Source organism: Paramisgurnus dabryanus, chromosome 15, assembly GCF_030506205.2.
Source record: "Paramisgurnus dabryanus chromosome 15, PD_genome_1.1, whole genome shotgun sequence".
Classification (NCBI taxonomy): domain Eukaryota; kingdom Metazoa; phylum Chordata; class Actinopteri; order Cypriniformes; family Cobitidae; genus Paramisgurnus; species Paramisgurnus dabryanus.
In genome coordinates this window covers 11,120,275-11,138,201 of record NC_133351.1, presented here as the reverse complement: position 1 = coordinate 11,138,201, position 17,927 = coordinate 11,120,275, and the positions used below count along the sequence as shown (strand labels likewise).

At 37.1% G+C, this 17,927-nt stretch overlaps 2 protein-coding genes across 5 annotated transcripts in view; both read right to left on the bottom strand.

The window, feature by feature from the left end:
* hspbap1 (hspb associated protein 1) overlaps nucleotides 1-17,927 on the bottom strand; it is a 464,289-nt gene that overhangs the window by 110,180 nt on the left and 336,182 nt on the right. The window lies entirely within an intron of this gene.
* Nucleotides 1-17,927, bottom strand: part of sema5ba (sema domain, seven thrombospondin repeats (type 1 and type 1-like), transmembrane domain (TM) and short cytoplasmic domain, (semaphorin) 5Ba) — a 199,692-nt gene that overhangs the window by 7,385 nt on the left and 174,380 nt on the right. For 3 of the 4 annotated variants that reach the window (XM_065251983.2, XM_065251985.2, XM_065251984.2), the window contains 5 exons: nucleotides 15,606-15,753; nucleotides 14,707-14,932; nucleotides 10,366-10,578; nucleotides 7,588-7,758; nucleotides 3,325-3,459 (listed from right to left, as the gene is read on the bottom strand). In XM_065251983.2, the coding sequence (XP_065108055.1) occupies nucleotides 3,325-3,459; nucleotides 7,588-7,758; nucleotides 10,366-10,578; nucleotides 14,707-14,932; nucleotides 15,606-15,753 (893 nt within the window). The remainder of the gene's footprint in view (nucleotides 1-3,324; nucleotides 3,460-7,587; nucleotides 7,759-10,365; nucleotides 10,579-14,706; nucleotides 14,933-15,605; nucleotides 15,754-17,927) is intronic. The other variant, XM_065251986.2, reaches the window with a different exon arrangement.

Genomic DNA, 17,927 nt, shown 5'->3' with positions numbered 1-17,927 from the left:
CACATATTGCCCTATCCTAACAAACCATACATCAATGCAAAGCCTATGATATGCATTTAAAAATAATTGACCATATTATAGTATTTTATAATCTGCATTGTTTTTCTCTGCCACTCATTAAGAACAAGTGGATGTATTGCTTATTTACACAGAGCAATAATTGGACAATATCACAGTCTGGCACACGTACGTGTCCTATGCAAACAACCCCTTACACATAGCACTGGCATTGTTTTGTTGATTAACGGCCAAAACAATCAATCTCATCCCATCTTATTCCACTTTGGTCTCTTTTCAAAGGCAACCTTCCTGGAACTTGAGCAATTCAAAGAGTCAGAGCACCGTACAGATCGTCTCTGTTTTATACCCGAGGCATCGGCAGGGCAGCAGTGATAAAGTACAGGAAATCACATCAAAAACTGTCAGGTGAATCGCATGAAAGATATGAAGGTATTACCGTCTGAAGTGCTCCAAAATGTCAAGTACTTGAGATGTAATGTCTTATGAATCAATTCTCATGGGAATGTCCATGAAACAATTCCAAACTATTTTGCAAAACGCATCCCTAAACTTTAAACTCTATTTTGGTTGAAGTAATAAGTCATTTCTCTCTGTTGAAATATATTTTAAAGGTGCTCCATCACCTTCACTAATGCTTTTAAGCTTTAATCTCAAATCTCAACAGCAGAGATGGATGAGGAAATGGGAGAAGTTTTGATTGAGTTGTGCAATTCTCACCGTCATAGGACGTGGAACCTGTTTGGTAAAATGAAGAGGACTTATATGTGCGGCTGGCTCGTGGCATAACATTAATATTAATTAGAGTGCCAGATTCACTTGGTATTCTGCTCTGATAACTCATGTTCTCGCAGGCTGGGAGCGTTTAGTTCTTCGCTTTGAACACTTCCACTCCACCAGCAAGAGTAATGAATAACCCCAAGTAAACATATTACATCTAATCTATTAAAAACAACGGCAGATTTGACAGGGTTTAAAAGTGCATGTTTATTTAATAAGAGTAACATTGCAACTGGGAAAAGCTTAGTGAGACAGGTTGTGAATATATATATATATATATAGTATGTGCGGGCGTATATAGAATCTCTAACTGTGGGTTCACATCAGACCCGAGTGCAACGATTTGCGCGAGTAGATTACATACAAAGTCAATGCAAAGATGCGATCAGACGCATCCATGCGTTTTGCGATGCGAACGACGCGATATGGGCGAAAACACGTTTGAGACGAATAGCGCGTGTTGTTGCTGCAAACGTGCCGCCCATATCGCTCATTCGCATCGCCCCACGCGAGGACGCATCTGATCGCATCTTTGCATTGACTTTGTTTGTAATCTACTCGCGCAAATCGTTGAACTCCCGTCTAGTGTGAACCCACAGTTAGAGATTCTATATACAACTGCACATACGATATATATATATTCACAAACTGTCTCACTAAGCTTTTCCCAGTTGCAATGTTACTCTTATTAAAAAAACATGCACTTTTAAACCCTGTCAAATGTGCCGTTGTTTTTAATTTTAAGTTGAAAATATTCAACTCGATCGAAAAATTCCCATGACATGAAGTCCCGCGAGTAACGCGATGCCCCGCGTTTGGTGTGTACGTAGCATTAGGCTGCATCCGAAATCGCATAGTGTGACAGTAGGTACTGAATTAGATGACCGTTAAAATGGTCAATGTATAAACAACCCACACCCAACTGACGTTTTCAACTAACCCACCCGTAACTTGGAACACAAAATAAAAAATATTGTACCCGACCTGCTTCCTGGCCTGCATTTTTTAAAAGTAGTAATTGTTTTAAATAGCTATTTGCCATTTTTATTTCAAACGACCCGACCGACTGCGACCCCGAATATCATAAAAAATTTTTGCATGACTCGTAACCGTGGGTGATCGCATGCCGCTCATTTTGGATCAATCCGCGCATCACTGGTGGCAACTATATAGTATAAATAAGGATAGTATGAATGATTTTTAACATTTTATGCCATGTTGATACATCAAGTGACACAAGTCATCATATCAACAAGTTAGACGTTAACTGGAATGCAATTTGAACACAAGGTACAGGTGTTTATTGTATGTATTTGCATTAAACAACACCTCTCCTTCTTTTTCTTCATTGGATAGCTTCTCTCCCGGGGGCTCAAGGGATTTTTAAAGTGTCCATCAAATGAACAATTCAAGATCTTGCCTGAAGTAGTAGGTCATGCGGGCACTTTTCTCCTACTTTTTTTCAATTACTTTTAATTTGAACATACTACACCTATATACAGTAGTATGGAAGTAGGCGGTTTCGGACACAGTATAAATAAAAAACGTAAAATGCACGTCATCATTGTAAATAATAAAAAAATATGAAATAAAGCGAATCTAAAAATGTAAAAGGGAAAAGGCAAAACCATTGTTATGGCCAATAACTGTGATTAACTCTTTCCTCGCCATTGATGAGTTAACTTGTAAATTAAGAGAAAACATTTGCATAAAAAGTGTCTCTGAAGAATTTTTATGTTAATATGCAATACCGCGATTATCCACTTACCCAATTTGTTTTAAAAAATGAAGCCAAAAATTATTTACTAATTTTAAGCGCTGTGTATGTTTTGATAATCGTTCTGAATCTGATCTCTAACAAAATTCCTTCACAAAAATGCAATTATTTCAGCTTTTTGCTAAAAAAAAATATTTTTTAAGAAAAATACCCATATTGAAGAGTTTCTAAGAAGAGAAAATATATAGATAGGATGAAACGTTTTTTTCTCTGTTTTGTTTGAAAGCAGAGGGTCTGTTCTTTCATTTGATATATTTGTATGTTTATATATATTTAGAAATAAATTTTCCCGGAAGGCATTTTGTGAAACTTTTGTGAAATTCACAGAAAATGCTGGCGGGCAACTTTTCAAAAATAGACAGCTATATAGCTGTCAGCGAATAAGTAAAAAAGTTGTGTACTAAATGTTTATATCATAACAATTTGCTCTGACCTGTAAAAAAAGTGACTCAGCCTGTGGAAACCCATACATAATCATACATAAAATAAAGACAATTCTGTGAAAAAATAACCTTGATATATTTAATATTGACCGGGTAAAGTCATTTTAAAGATTGAAATCTGAAATCAACAAGTGAAATCAAAATTGGATGATAAGACTTGGATTTTACAGGCAGATATGATGAATATTCATTTAACTGTTTGGTTAAATTCTACCTTCATTATATTTGACCCTTGCCTGAATGTCAACTAGTGTGTCCCTGTGTGACAACTAGCCCCAGTGTCCTTTATACGGCTGTCCCTCTCACCTGGGATCTCATTGCAGTCTCTTTGCTGGGTGCTGTTCCCCAAGCACGTCGTGGATTGAGTCCCACACACTCGACTGCGCTGCTGCTGTCCCGAGTCGTTGCATTCGGACCACACCGACCAGGCCATCCACCCACCTGCACACAAACACGGTCACAATCATTGGCTGTAAATGACCAGAAAGCTTTAAATGTGCTGCCCTCTCATTTCACACAGCAATTTAACCAGAGTACTGCTGACTCAATAGCTCACCCACACATAGGAAACAACCACCACCAAAGGATGCAAAAATAATCACATCCTCACAGATGTTTGTTGAAATCCTATAATACTCTCAAAGCCTTAAAGGAATTAGTCATTTATGATGAAGGCAGATAGGGACTGAATATTTGAATCTAAGATCTAAAAGACTTAGAATATCAGTAGCAACTAGTTCCAGTTCATATCTTGCCATTTTTCCCCATCAGTGCATCAATGACATATGCTATCCCAGATGATGACTATATCCATCTTCATTCACTTTTCCAGGCAAAAAATGTCAAGAAGAGGACAATGCTACTGATAAATTATGACTGTGCCATACTTAAAGGGGAAAGATGTCTTTTCTTTGTAAAATATGTTTATTAAAATATTTTCTCATATCCTAGTTTAAAGAACAAAGCCATCTGTAAGTCAACACAACAAGCAAACAAGTTCCTCTAGCTCACTATAGTGTTCCTGTAGCTTACTTGGTATTGCATTAGCATCACAAAAGTCATGGGCTCGATCCTAGGAAACACACATTGCTTTCAATAAAAAGTTAAATGCCAATTTTGCATAAATATTATTTATAAGACAGCGCTCTTGAATGCATCAGTCTGATTGGTTGATAAACCTTCTAAGGGTGTGCATTATTTTTTAATAAATGCACACCTATTAAGTAGTTTTCGGTCTGTCAACCGCATTAAAGTTCCATATACGCCACACTGTTAACTCTATTTATCTCGTCAATTAAGAGAAAAAAATTGCATAAAAAATGTGTTCCTGATTAACTTTTATGTTATTCTGCAATAATCGTTCTGAATCTGATCTCTTACAAAATTCCTTCACAAAAATGCAATTATTTCAGCCTTTTGCTAAAAAATAAAATTTTTCCCAGTTTTGTTTGTTTGTTTATTTTTGAAAGTGGAGAGTCTGTTATTTCATTTGGTATATTTGTATGTTTATATATTTATAAATCACAAAAAGTGCTGGCGGGCAACTTTTCAAAAAAATGCACTGTAAAAAAATTCTGTAAAATTACAGTATTACTGGCAGCTGGTTGCCAGAAACTTACTGTAAATTTTAATTTATGTGTTTTTCAAAAATCGTGCACCCCACCTTTTAAGTTTAATGTTCATTTACTTTGAACAAATTGTTGCCAGTAAATAACAAATTAAAATTTACAATAAGTTTCTGGCTAGCAGCTGCCAGTAATACTGTAATTTTTACAGTGTGGCTGGAGAGGAATGAGTTAAAAGTGAAAGTTGGATTAACTTAAAAAAAAAATACTTCAGTTAGTAACACTTAAAAATAAAATTATTTTTTAAGTGGAAAAAGCTTAAAAATTTTAGGTGTTACAAATTAAAGTAATGTAAAGTTTTCAGTTAAAGCAAGATAAATTAAGTTGATAAAACTTAAATATTTTAAATGTTACCAATTGAAGTAAATCCAACTAAGTTTAACTGAAACGGTTTATTTGCAAATGTATATGCAAATAAAGCATAAATATGTGTGGTAGCTGATGAAATAAATTTAAAAGAATTAATAATAAAAAAGAGAAGAAAATAAATATAGTAAATAAACACTGATTGCCTGCGTTTTGTTTTGTTTCATTCCTGATAATATAAAACTAGAATAAATTAATACATAAATACTAAAAAAGGGTTGCTCAGGTTGCCCGGGCCACTGCCCACATGACCTTCTTGACTCAAGTTGTTCTTTTGAGGTGGAAAAACAACAACAACAAAAAAAAAAAATGAAAAAGATGCCAAAAATGATATTAAACCCATGATTTACTCACCCCCAAGCTGTCCAAGATGCATATGTACATAATTTTTCAGACAAACACATTTTCTAGAAAGTGTCTTATATCTTAATCTTTATCTAGTTTTTTTGGGGGGAGGGGGTTCAGGTAAGAGCAACTGCCCCTTAAAATTTCTGTGCACGTCTCTGGTTAATATATAAATATTAATAGGCCAACATTGTTCTTATTACTGCAAACACAAGCGCATGCTCTCTCTCTTTACATTAAATATAATATAAATATATAATACACTATAGTAAACAATGTGATCCAACCATGTCAGTTGTTTTATCAGAATTATTGTTTCTGAAATTTTAGTTTGCCTGTGGCACAGAAATTATGCACTTCACCTTTAATATACATTCTGCTTCATATCTTTAATTATTAATCACCAGAGAACACTCGTCGACAAGGTCATTCGATGAGGATTTGTGGGAAAGCTACAAAGATCTTGGGAATTTTATCTCTAACCCATAATATAGTGAAATGTCATATTGCCTATGCAGGAAGGCATAATCCTAACTCAAATTTAACCAATTTTTTGGGGTTATTTACATTCATACATAACACTATATATATAGGAACCACTTATCTGGCATCTTGATTTTGGCTTATCGCAGTGCATTCTGGGGTTGCCTTTTCTGTGAAGGATCCAAGAAAGTTTTGATTTTGGCCAACATAGGGTATCTTAGAAGGTGACAATTTTACTGTCTAGCTATCGTAACAGCCTTCACATTGAAGGGATGCCTATTACGCTTTAAAAGTTTTCCAGGTAGGCAGCTAGGCTTTAAAAAAGTGTTTGTATATGAAGAGTATCAGGTGGAAAAAATTTTTTTGAAGGCAAACTTTTGGAGTACATTCATTTTCTTTTGATTGATAACAAAATAGGTTCTGCAGTCGACAGCTCGGATTGAGTTTTTTTATGAGACTCTTGAACAAAGGAACAAATGCATGTATTCAATAAAAATCTCCCGGGAAAACAATCAGTCAGAGAGTCACAAAGAGGAAGCAGCAGTTTTTGTTAAAGGCGCAGAGCTTTTTTGTGTGAATAAAACTGTAAACAATTCAAAGTTATCAATACTGATAAATATTTGAGTTTAGTTTGACAGAAACACTTGGAAGGGAGAGAAAAAAGTTGTGTAGTACATTTAACACAATGTGACAGTGAAGCTTTAGGGTGTCACAGTCTGTTTCACTTTCATATGCATACAGTTCACATATGGCACCATTTATACCCTGAAGGACCCCAAAAGCCCCTCTCTCACTCTGAAGATTGTTTTTCTGGTGTATACAGAGGATGACTCGCAGGTCTGAATCCAAGCTTTAAAAGCAGCGATGAGCATTCAGTCAAAAATAAACTACACCTCAACCAGAGTATGTTAGCGGTATGGAGCGCAAGCAGGATTATGGGATTTTGCCTGGAGCAAGGAAAATTTTTGTTTTTGAAAGTCGAAGCGTTTGTGTCCTCTCTCGCTCCAATATGGCTTCATTACGAGCAAAACATGTTAATGTCCATTAACAGGCTGTGAACGGTGGAAACAGACTTTTAGTAGTGATAATTAAAGATAGAGACTGTAAAACATAATTGGAAAGGCAATAAAAGGTGCAAAACTTTGCATGAAAATTAATGATAGAGAGGGAGCGTGTTTAAATGACAAAGATTGTTGGAATTTAAAAATAAATGTACCACAACGTATACTTTTTGAATTTACACAAGCATGATTTCACAAAGAAATAGTTCATCCCATTCGCTCATAATTTTCACACCCTCATGCCATCCCAGATGAGATTTATTAACCCTCTGGAGTCATTTGGATTTCTTTATGAAGGATTTTTGTAAGATAATAACATAATTGAATTTTATATCAAATTGTTTGTGTTAAACTAAAGAAAGTAAGTCATATACATCTGGGATGGCACGCAGGTGAGTAAAAAAGGAGAGAATTTTCGAATTGGGAAAAAATTGGGAAAACTTGGAGTGAGCTTTGATCAGAGGAAGAAACTGGTGTCAATTCATTTACTGTACATACTGTATGTTACAATGCTACAAACGAATGTTTCTGAATATAATGGGCGTTTATGGACAGACGACAAAGTGAGAACCAACCGTATCTGTATCTTGTGCATACAGACAGAGGTACAGCATTGTTTTTGGACCTTCAAGGTGATACAAATCTTAAATATGTTATCATTCATGGCCCTGCATTTGAGCCAGTCTTACCATCACAGGTGTGCGTGTTGCAAAGGGCCTCCTCTGTATGCAGACCGATGCAGATGTCCCCTCCATTGGCAGGGGCGGGGCTCGTGCACGTGCGGGTTCGTTGGTAATGCCCGCCTCCACAGGGCACTGAACACTGCGACCACGGCGACCAGCATGACCAGGCGCCGTTAACTGCACAGACCAAACACGCACGGACAAATACGACATACAAAGACAAACACAAAACAATCAGGCAAGCAGGGGGACGCAATCATCCAAGCATCAGATAAGCGGATGCGAATGCAGCCCAAACACAAAAACAGAGTGGATGCAAACACCACGTACAAATACAAACACAAAACAATGTCTAACAAACAGGCAAATGCACAAAACAATTCAAAAGCAGACGGGGCAAGCAAACATCTGATATGGGATGTGATGGGGATCCAGACATTCCCTTTTTAAGACAAAAGGGGATGTCCCTCCGAGTTTCCAACAGCTTTCCAAAATAGCTCACGTTCAAAAACCTAAGTCTGGAGCAAGCAGCGGTTATTTAATTCTTTCGTTTACCCGACTGAAAATCTTGCCTAAGATGATAGCCGTGTTGCTGTTTTTGTCAATAGCTGCTCCTAGTTCCAGTGGACTTTTCAGCCGAAGAAAACGGATCAGTACAAACTGCTTTAGTATTTTCCTTTTGCTGTAACAACCACTCAATGCCTCATCAGACTGATGGAAAAAAGGTTATCAACGGCTTCTTCTCCCTGCCCTGGAAAGCACCATTTAACTTCAGTGGATTAGCATGTGTGTACCAAGGCACGACTGAAGTGTGACCAGTTATGATCACAGCGAGTCCGGCGAGTGCATGTCTGAGGTCAAAGCGATGATTAAAATGGTTGGATGTTGCTGATATAAAAGCTTTGTTTTAATCTATGTCCCTATAACCTCTCTGCTTACCGCCCCGATATTTCAATCGTATTCTTTCTTCCTGTCCAAGTGGAAAGCAAAGCAATTGCTTTGGGCAAAGGCATTTTGCTGCATAAAAAGCTTAGTCTGAACAATGCATTGGAAAGTGGCTGTAAATATGTTTATACTGAAGAAACATGTCAACATTTTGTTTAAAAACTCTAGGATTAATGATCAGATATGTGTGTCTATTAAAGAGACACTCCACTTTCTTTAAAAATAAACTCATTTTCCAGCTCCACTAGTGTTATATATATGATTTTCACAGTTTTTGAATCCATTCAGTCGATCTTCGGGTCTGGCAGTACCATTTTTAGCATAGCTTAGCACAATCCATTGAATTTGATTAGACCATTAGCATCGTGCTCATAAGTAACCAAAAAGTTTCGATATGTTTTCATTTAAAACTTTACTCTTCTGTAGGCACATCGTGTACAAAGACCTACAGGAGGCGCAATGATTTTACTCAGTGCCCAAAAATAGTCCCCTTCTGTTGAAAGTAACCAAGGAGACTATTTCCGGCTGCTGCGAAATATCTTTGCACCTCCTGCAGCCATTTTAAGGCAGCAAAGTCCTTGATTATTACGCTAGAATGAGAGTATAGTTCCTAGCCATATCTGCAGAGAAAATCACAACTTTACATTTTCTGTCGGTCTTAGTACACGATGGAACTACAGAAGAGTCAAGTTTTAAATAAGAAAAATATTGAAACTCTTTGGTTATTTTTTAGCGCGATGCTAATGGTCTAATCAGATTCAATGGATTATGTTAAGGTATGCTAAAAGTAGTACCACCAGACCCTGAGATCAGCTGAATGGATTCCAAAACGGTAAAAATCAAATGTTTAACTCTAGGGGAGCTGGAAAATGAGCTTGTATGGCTCTGGGATGGCAATTAGAGGAAAGTAGTTGTGTGATGATACAATACTAAAAATACTAGCGTTGGGTTGTAATTTAAACTATGCTGGGTTGTATCAACCCAATATGATGGGTTATTTTAACGCATTGTTGGGTAAAATATAAAATTTTCTGGGTAAATTTAACCCAGCAGCTGGGTTCATCCCTTTTTGACCCAATTCTGGGTTGATAATAACCCAGATTGTATTATAAACCTCTTGTCAATGTCAAGCGACCTGGTTGTGTTTTTAAAATCTCCTTTAAAACCAAATTAATGGATACCAGCATATGTTTTATGAGGTGAAATCTTACTCTGGCCATTCTCATATATTATAGCAATGGTAAAGGCAATAGTTTACCTTTAAAAAAAAGCTCTTTGTGTTCTGTGCTGTGACTATTGCAAACATGCACATTGCGACACTGATACTGAAGCGATATATTTAGCCTCTTGTTGTGTTCAAGTTTATTTTTCTAAGAAATCCATTTTTTTGCAGTGTGATTTCTAAACTTGGAAACTTCAGAAGTTTTTATGGGCAAGCATAACCAATTTTCTTTGAGAAAATTGCAATTCTCTTTGGCTGCATTTCGCTCTTTTAAATGAGGTAAACACTAATTCAGCAGACACCTGGAGCTAACTTGAAATACCATTCAGAAATCTTGTAATGTCGCAGAATGGGAAAGTGTTTCCGATTTAACCTTGAGCTTACGTTTGTTTGGAATTATAGTGAAACGTCTTGATTTGAACACAGCAGGTCCCTGTGGGGCTTCTCAGCTTTCCATTAGCTAATGAAATCAGTAATACACTTCACACACTCTAATGAAAGCAGTGGCTTTTCTGTCAAGATGAGCAGCTACCTTGAGTATGACCATATGTGTGTCTATTCATTATAAAACGGAGCGTGTGTGTTTGCGAGTCTTCTCGTATCCATCTGTGTGTTACCTGGACAGGGCTGTGAATTGCAGTCCTGATATTCCACCGGAGACCCCCGGCAGGCGGTGGGAACGCTTTTGCCCTCTGTGGTGGTGCAGGAGCGTTTTCGGGTGCGGTAGCCTTTGGCACACTCTTGTGTGCATGCTGACCAACTCTCCCACGACGACCAGGCAGATCCTGTCAGTCGCACACCAGGCGACCTGATGAGCTCCTCCACCAAAGCTGCAAAAATACATTGCACAATTTTTTACACATTATACCATGTTGCTTTATGAACTACTGCAGCTAAATTTAAAGATCAACCTACAACCATTCCAAATCCTGACTCGCCTTAAATCTAAATCACAATGTGTAACTGTGGATTCACACCAGCTGCGGAAGAGGCGGCAAGCGCGGATGATTTACATGTTAAGTCAATGCAAACACGCGATTAGGCATCCTGCGGCGCGGTACACGCGGTAGCCGCGGCGCGGATTTCGCGGAACGCGCGGAAGGCGCGGGGCGTTCCGCGCGAATTGAGCGTTGCCGCGGGAAACGCGCGAGTTCAAAAATCTGAACTTTGGCGGAATTCCGCGCCGCGTTAACCAATCAGGAGCTTGCTGTAGTAGTGACGTGATTACAGGAAGCGAGCGGAGTGGTGTAGTCTCCGCGGAAGCCCCTCCCATGACGCGGATTTCCGCGTGAATTTCTCGAATGTCTAGAATTTCACGCGCGGCGTTCACGCGCGGATTAAGCGAGTAAACTCAAAATGTTCAAGCGGCAAACTGGACGCGGTTCACGCGTTTTTGCCGCCTCTTCCGCGGCTGGTGTGAACCTACAGTTAGTCCCTATAAACACTTCCTTGCATTTACATTTATGCATATGGCAGATGCTTTTATCCAAAGTGACTTACAATACCTTAAAGGAATTTTAAACTGCATTAAAACTGTTAAGGGTTGGGGTCCATTAAAGTTCATTAAAATGAGAAAAATCCTGGAATGTTTTCCTCAAAAAACATAATTTCTTGTCGACTGAACAAAGAAAGACATCAACATTTTGGATGACATGGTGGTGAGTAAATTATCTGGATTATTTTTAGAAAATGGACTAATCCTTTAAAGGAACAGTATGTAGGATTGTGGCCAAAAATGGTATTGCAATAACAAAACTTGTGGCCAAAACTGGTACTGCAATCACATAACTGGTGGCCAATAGACAACATGACAACATAAACATCAGTTGAGGGCTGCAACTCCAACTTTAAATGACAATATCCTGACAGGACCACTGTTTTCAGTGATAAAAGTATTTAAAATGAAGATGATTTCTTAATGTCTAGTGACATATCAGGGCCATTTTATGATTAATTGATATACATTTGTTACATACTGTTCCTTTAAGCTATACATTTTTTTCATCTATTTGTCCATTTTCTAATTCCTAAAGTGTAATTTGCGTCTTCGTTTTCCACTACATTACATGTGATGTCATTTGCATCATTAACACAGTCGTGTGGACTCTAAATCATACCCTAGGTTTAATACATTCACAGCAGTCTTTCTAGATGATGGCCATAATCTCCTATCATATTTTTTAATGTTGTTTTTGCCACCCCACGACAGTATTAGACTTTAATTTAACAGTGTGTAATTTCAAAGGGTGGCATTTCCTTGATAATTCAAGGTTAGTTAAGACACCATGTCATGCTGTTTTATGCAGCATCTCTGATAGAACATTCTGGACACCGCAACCTACAGTACACAAGGTGAATTCTGACACCCTGTTGCTTCTAATGCATTTAATGTTCACCATCAAACGCTTGCCGTCCTCTAAGTCAGACAAACAATTACAGGTAATCAATGAGGCTGCAGACATGCAACAAAGTTGGCAAGTGTTGAACTCTTGACGCAATACTGGCATCGACCTGGCTGTTTCAGATCAAACCAGAACATCAATTAATGTTTACATTTACGCATTTTGGCAGATGCTTTATCCAAAGCGACTTAAAGGACATCACAGGACATTCAAGCTATACATTTTATCAGTAGGGGTGTGCGGGGGGAAAACTAACACGGGGTTAGTTGTAACATGCACTGTTTACATTGAACGTTTTGTTTTTCCGTTTTTTTTTTTCACTGCCAAAAGACGATCTCCCGGAAATAATTGGAAATGTATAATGTTTTTCCATAGAGTTATTGATAAACGAGTGTTTTGGTTGCATGTAAGTACATTTTTTCATCATATGTTTTTTTTCGGTTTCTAAGTTGGGTGTGTAAGATACCAAATCCAATGCTATGTCATATTAATCAGTGTCTTGTTGACTAAAACATAGCATCGTTTTTGAAATATGTCTGCAGGTCTTAGTAAGTTTTTTGGTGAGCTTGAAAATATTTTGACCCAGCGGGCTAAATTGTAACGCTGTGTTACAACTAACCCCTCAGCAATAACGATCTAAAAACCGCTAACGTTAGCTTAATCTTGACGTTGTTTAGGCTACACACGAATGATTGCTGGCTGCCAACAAAATAAATGTGCCTATCTGATCAAAATCGTGTGTCAAAATTATTTCTGTTCATATCTTTAATATTGATTGAATAAGATCACGTCAAAGATTGAAATCATAATGAAATGAATGGCTAAAATCAGACTTTGATGCTCATTATCTCAGAATTTGATTTTAAAACTGTAGTATGGGTATTACAGACTGGGTCAAATATAAAACAATGTTTTGTCATAATTGTGCTGCTTTTTCTTGCATATTTAGACATTTGTATCCATTTATAATTAAACTATTGTTAGAAAAGGGCTGGATGAATGAATACAGTGTGGATACCTGTCTATAACAGACAGATATATAAACAATATCCACTTCAAGTATATAAACAAAATAGTATTGAAATATTTGCCTGCAAACTTAATTTTTAGCAAGTGTTACAACTAACCCCCTGCCTGTTACAATTAACCCCACCTATGGGGTAAGTTGTAACATTTGCACTTCTGTCACGTTTGGTGTAATTGTCCAAGAACGGTAAGTACTAGAAACAAACTTCAAATGTTCATTTGTAGCAGAGATGTGTGTGCTGCTTGTGTAAAAATATAATTAATCAAACTCAAATATCTTTTGAATGATTGAGCCAAAACCAAAAACCATTAGATTGTGCCTCGCTCTCTCCTATGTGTGCTCACTGGGATCAAACACAGATGCAATGCAATAGTTGAGCTACAAAAACGAGCATTGTGTTAGCAGCACAAAAGGTCATGGGTTTGAACCCAGGGAAAACACATGCATACCTTGTAATGCATTGTAAGTTGGTTTAGATAAAAAGCATCTCCCAAATAATGAGAAACTTTGGGAGAACTTTGCCATACCAAACACTCACATACAGTGCCACTTTATATTCTGCTGAAGTCAGGTCTGTAAATGGCTTACGCTCTCTAGCACCTGAAGTACAGTATTAGCACTTTAACACTCAGCCCTGGTACGGTTTGGATTGCTATTGTGGAAAGCCAGTCTCTAGAGATGATGCATAAAGAGTTGCTACTTAAAATAATGTTTCAGTATACCACAATGTTTTTTTGGTCTATTAAGAGTAGGTTCCATCTACCTGTGCACAAGTAACTGACTGGTTAAGTACTCATTCTGAATTGACGTATAAAAGCTACTCGACTATGCAACGGGATGTTTAAAATTTGTATCATTTCATAGTGTTTCCCAAATAAAATATACACCCTGAAGAATAAGGTGCTACAAAATGTTCTTCACAAACGTGCCATAAAAGAACTGGATAAACAACGACATGCAAAATGACTGTGGATCACATTCAAACTTGGGTCCCTTGTGAGTACTTGGACCTAAATACTACACGAAAGTCACATGAATTACAGCGCCCCCTAATGTGTGGTTCGGTTTATTTATTTTTACATTCTGACTTTCATAATTTGTAATGTTTCTAGTTGCCTTGTCTTGTTCAAGAAAGTGGAGTTTTGCCGAAAAAGCTTGCATGCACTTAGAGGGTTTTGCAGCGAAATAGAGTCAAATTTCTTAAATACCAATAAAATGAATAAAGTGACATTTGCAAAAATAAGACATTTCAATTACTGACTAATAACCTTTTAATTGCCATTAAAGTAAAATTACTGAACCTAAACATAAGAGCCTGATAAAAATGTTTTTTTTTTACAAGAAAACATGTCAGGCGCACTTAGAGGATTTTGCTACTGAACTCCTAAATTCTTTATGATAATTTTATTATTTAAAGATGGCATCATTAAGCACCTTTATTTGTAAAAGTGCATGTTGTTCAAATTAGCACTTATTTGAAACAATTATGAGTTTTTACATAAGTGTGCTAAAAGCATCTATTCACTCACTGTCTGTTTCGCAGGTTACCGTCCCATCATTGGGACAATAGCGCGTCTCCACCTTTCGTTTTCCCAGCTGCAACTCATGAGGATCAGCTAGTTGTGCTCTGCAGATGTACCGTACTCTCTGCTCCTGTCTCGCCCCTCCTTGAGTTATATTTACAGGCACCCAGGGTGTCCACGGGGTGTTACGTCGCACCTCCGGGCAAGATTCCAGGTTACATGCTTGGTACTCCTGCAATACAGAGATGATTGACATGAAAAGAATGCAAAACATCGGTGACATCATCATCCAGTTGTTTATACTGTAGCGGGCCTACGAAGGACAGACACTTCACTTCTCATGAGACACACGGTGCCGCGCGGCCCAGCATTCATGAGCCATTACCACGAACTGTTAATAAAATTTAATGGCTCTTTGCCAGACACCCCAGGGAGTGTTACAGTTCTTCGCAAGGAACGTTAATTTGAGTCCTGATTAAGTCGATTAAATCTGAATTAATTGCAGTTCTTAAGAGAGTTGGGGAGCGTACGCTGAGAGACAAAAATCTGTCCGATTTGAAACATAAGAGGATATGAGCTGTTTCAAATTATGTGTCATGATCTGACTCCTCTAAACTTCGAGTTTTAGTTTTTGTTTAGTCAAAAGATGCATTAGAGCACAAATTTAATGAAAAAAACATGTTAACAAATCATCATTAAAATGACAAATTCTACAGATGAACATTTTTAATTGAAATATTTTTCATTGCCTCAGATGCAAAGCGGCTAACCGGCACCTCCGTCAAAAATGAAATCCAACTTTAATGCCCCTAATCTCATAAAAACATCTGAGAAAGAAAGCTCCTGTTATCATGAGAAAGCAGGAGGCGTCTGTGTGTAAGTGTGTGGATTTCAGGTGTACGTACCAGAGCACAACCTGGACAGCTATTTCCATTCTCACAGTTCCTGGAGCGAGAGTGAACTCCTCCTCCACATTCAGCACTACACTTAGACCACGGCAGCCATGATGACCAGAAGATAGGCTGAGGGCACGACACCTTCTCATTGCAGAATCTAGTGAGCATATAAAAAACATTTCAGTGCTATCGAGAGCTTAGAGCGACTCAAAGAGAGAAAAAACTCAGGAGGGATATAAACTTAAACAGGCAAAGGAAGTGGATTATTTAAAAGTGGAGGTTTTGCCAAAAAGGCTTGCATGCACTTAGAGGGTTTTGCAGCGAAATACAGTCAAATTTCTTAAATACCAATAAAATGAATAAAGTGACATTTGTAAAAATAAGACATTTCAGTTACTGACTAATAACCTTTTTATTGCCATTAAGGTGAAATTTATGAACCTAAACATAAGAGCCTGATAAATATGCTTTTTTACAAGAAATAATATCAAACACACTTAGAGGATTTTGTTTCTGAACTCCTTCATTCTTTATGATCATTTTATTATTTAAAGATGGCATCATTAAGCACCTTTATTTGTAAAAGTGCATGTTGTTCAAATGAGCACTTATTTGAAACAATTATGACTTTATGACAGGCCATATATCATGACAAATCAAATTTTTTTAATCCTTTGAAATATAAAGTTTTTAAAACCCCATTTTTTGTAGAAACTCAAATGCAAAACTTCCTCTCATGCTAACATAAAAGCAAAAGAAAGACTGCAACAAAGTTAAAACCGCTCAAATCTGAAAAGTCCACTAAACAGTCTGTAGTACCCGCACCCAACATTAGAAATGAGCTGCAAACATTTACTTTTAAAGGAATAGTTCACCCGCAAATTAAAATTAGTTATTATTTTACTTACACTCAAGCTATCCTAAATGTATATAACTTAAGTATTTCCGCCAAACACAGTATAAGTTATATTGCATAATATCCTGGCTGTTCAGATTTATAATGGGCTTGAATAGTGCCCCACTTTTAAAGCTCCAAAAAGCGAATCCATCAATCAAAAACAAATCCATAAAGTTATTAAATGTCTTCTGAGGAAAAGCAATGGGTTTTTAGAAACATTTATATTTCAAACTAACGCCATACAAAGCTATAAAGAGCCAGGATATTACTTAAAGGGCCCATATTTTAAAAAATCCACTTTTGTATTGGCAGTGTATGAACATAATCACCCTACAATAAAAAAGATCCACCCACTTTTTAATCTTCATTAAACAATAGCAGTCCCACTAAACATCATTTTTAATCTCTTGTTAATGTGAAGTCACACTGATAAAACCCCACCCATGGCCACTGACTGACTTACTTATGCAGCTAAAGATAATATTGTCCCAGATTGTATTTACAGGAATCAGATCTACTTTAAAGTGCCCCTATTTCATTGGTAAAAAACTTTTTATGTATTTGGTATAATACAATGTGTTTGCATAGTTTATGATTAAAAAAATATTATTTTCCACATACCATACATTGCTGTAACTCCAGATATACAGCTTTTCTCAAACGCATTGATTTTGTACAAAAACACATGGATCTGAAAAGCGTTGTGTCCCTAATTGGCCAGATAATCTGTACATTGTGATTGGCCTGAATACCTCTTACGTCAACAGGAAATGTTCGCTCACAATGCAATGCTAACAGGAGTTAACTTACAGGCTGTGAGTCCGAGGAATTATGATAATGTCGGTCTTGTCTACATCACCAATCCCAGGAAGTAAACTGTTTCCTACAATCCGTGTTTGAAAAGAGATTTACGTTGTAGACGATAACTCGTGTCATCGTTAACTTTGGGGTTTGTATCTTTTGAATATCGTTAACATGTACTAACACACACTTACACGCCAAAGGAAATGTAAAATCATGATCGGACCATATTTGCTTTTTAACTGAAAGCAGTAGCTCATTTGCATTTAAAGGTACAGACATGAATACCAGTACTTTTTTGCTCCCACACAAATAGGGGCATTTTGGACATGCTATAACAAATGATTTGTGGGGTATTTTGAGCTAACACATTCGAGGCACACCCGAGACTAATATTACATCTTGTAAAATGTGCATAATATTGGCCCTTTAATATCACCCTTAGTATGTTTGGCTGAAGAAAGAAAGTCATATACACTTAGGATGGGTTATGGATTAGTATTCATTTTTGGGTCAACTATTCCTTTAACAGGAACCCAATTTTTTATGCTGATCTGAACAGTTTGTAAGGCACATCGGAGCCTGATTATTACTCTTATTATTACTATTTTGGGCATAAAAACCTTAATTAC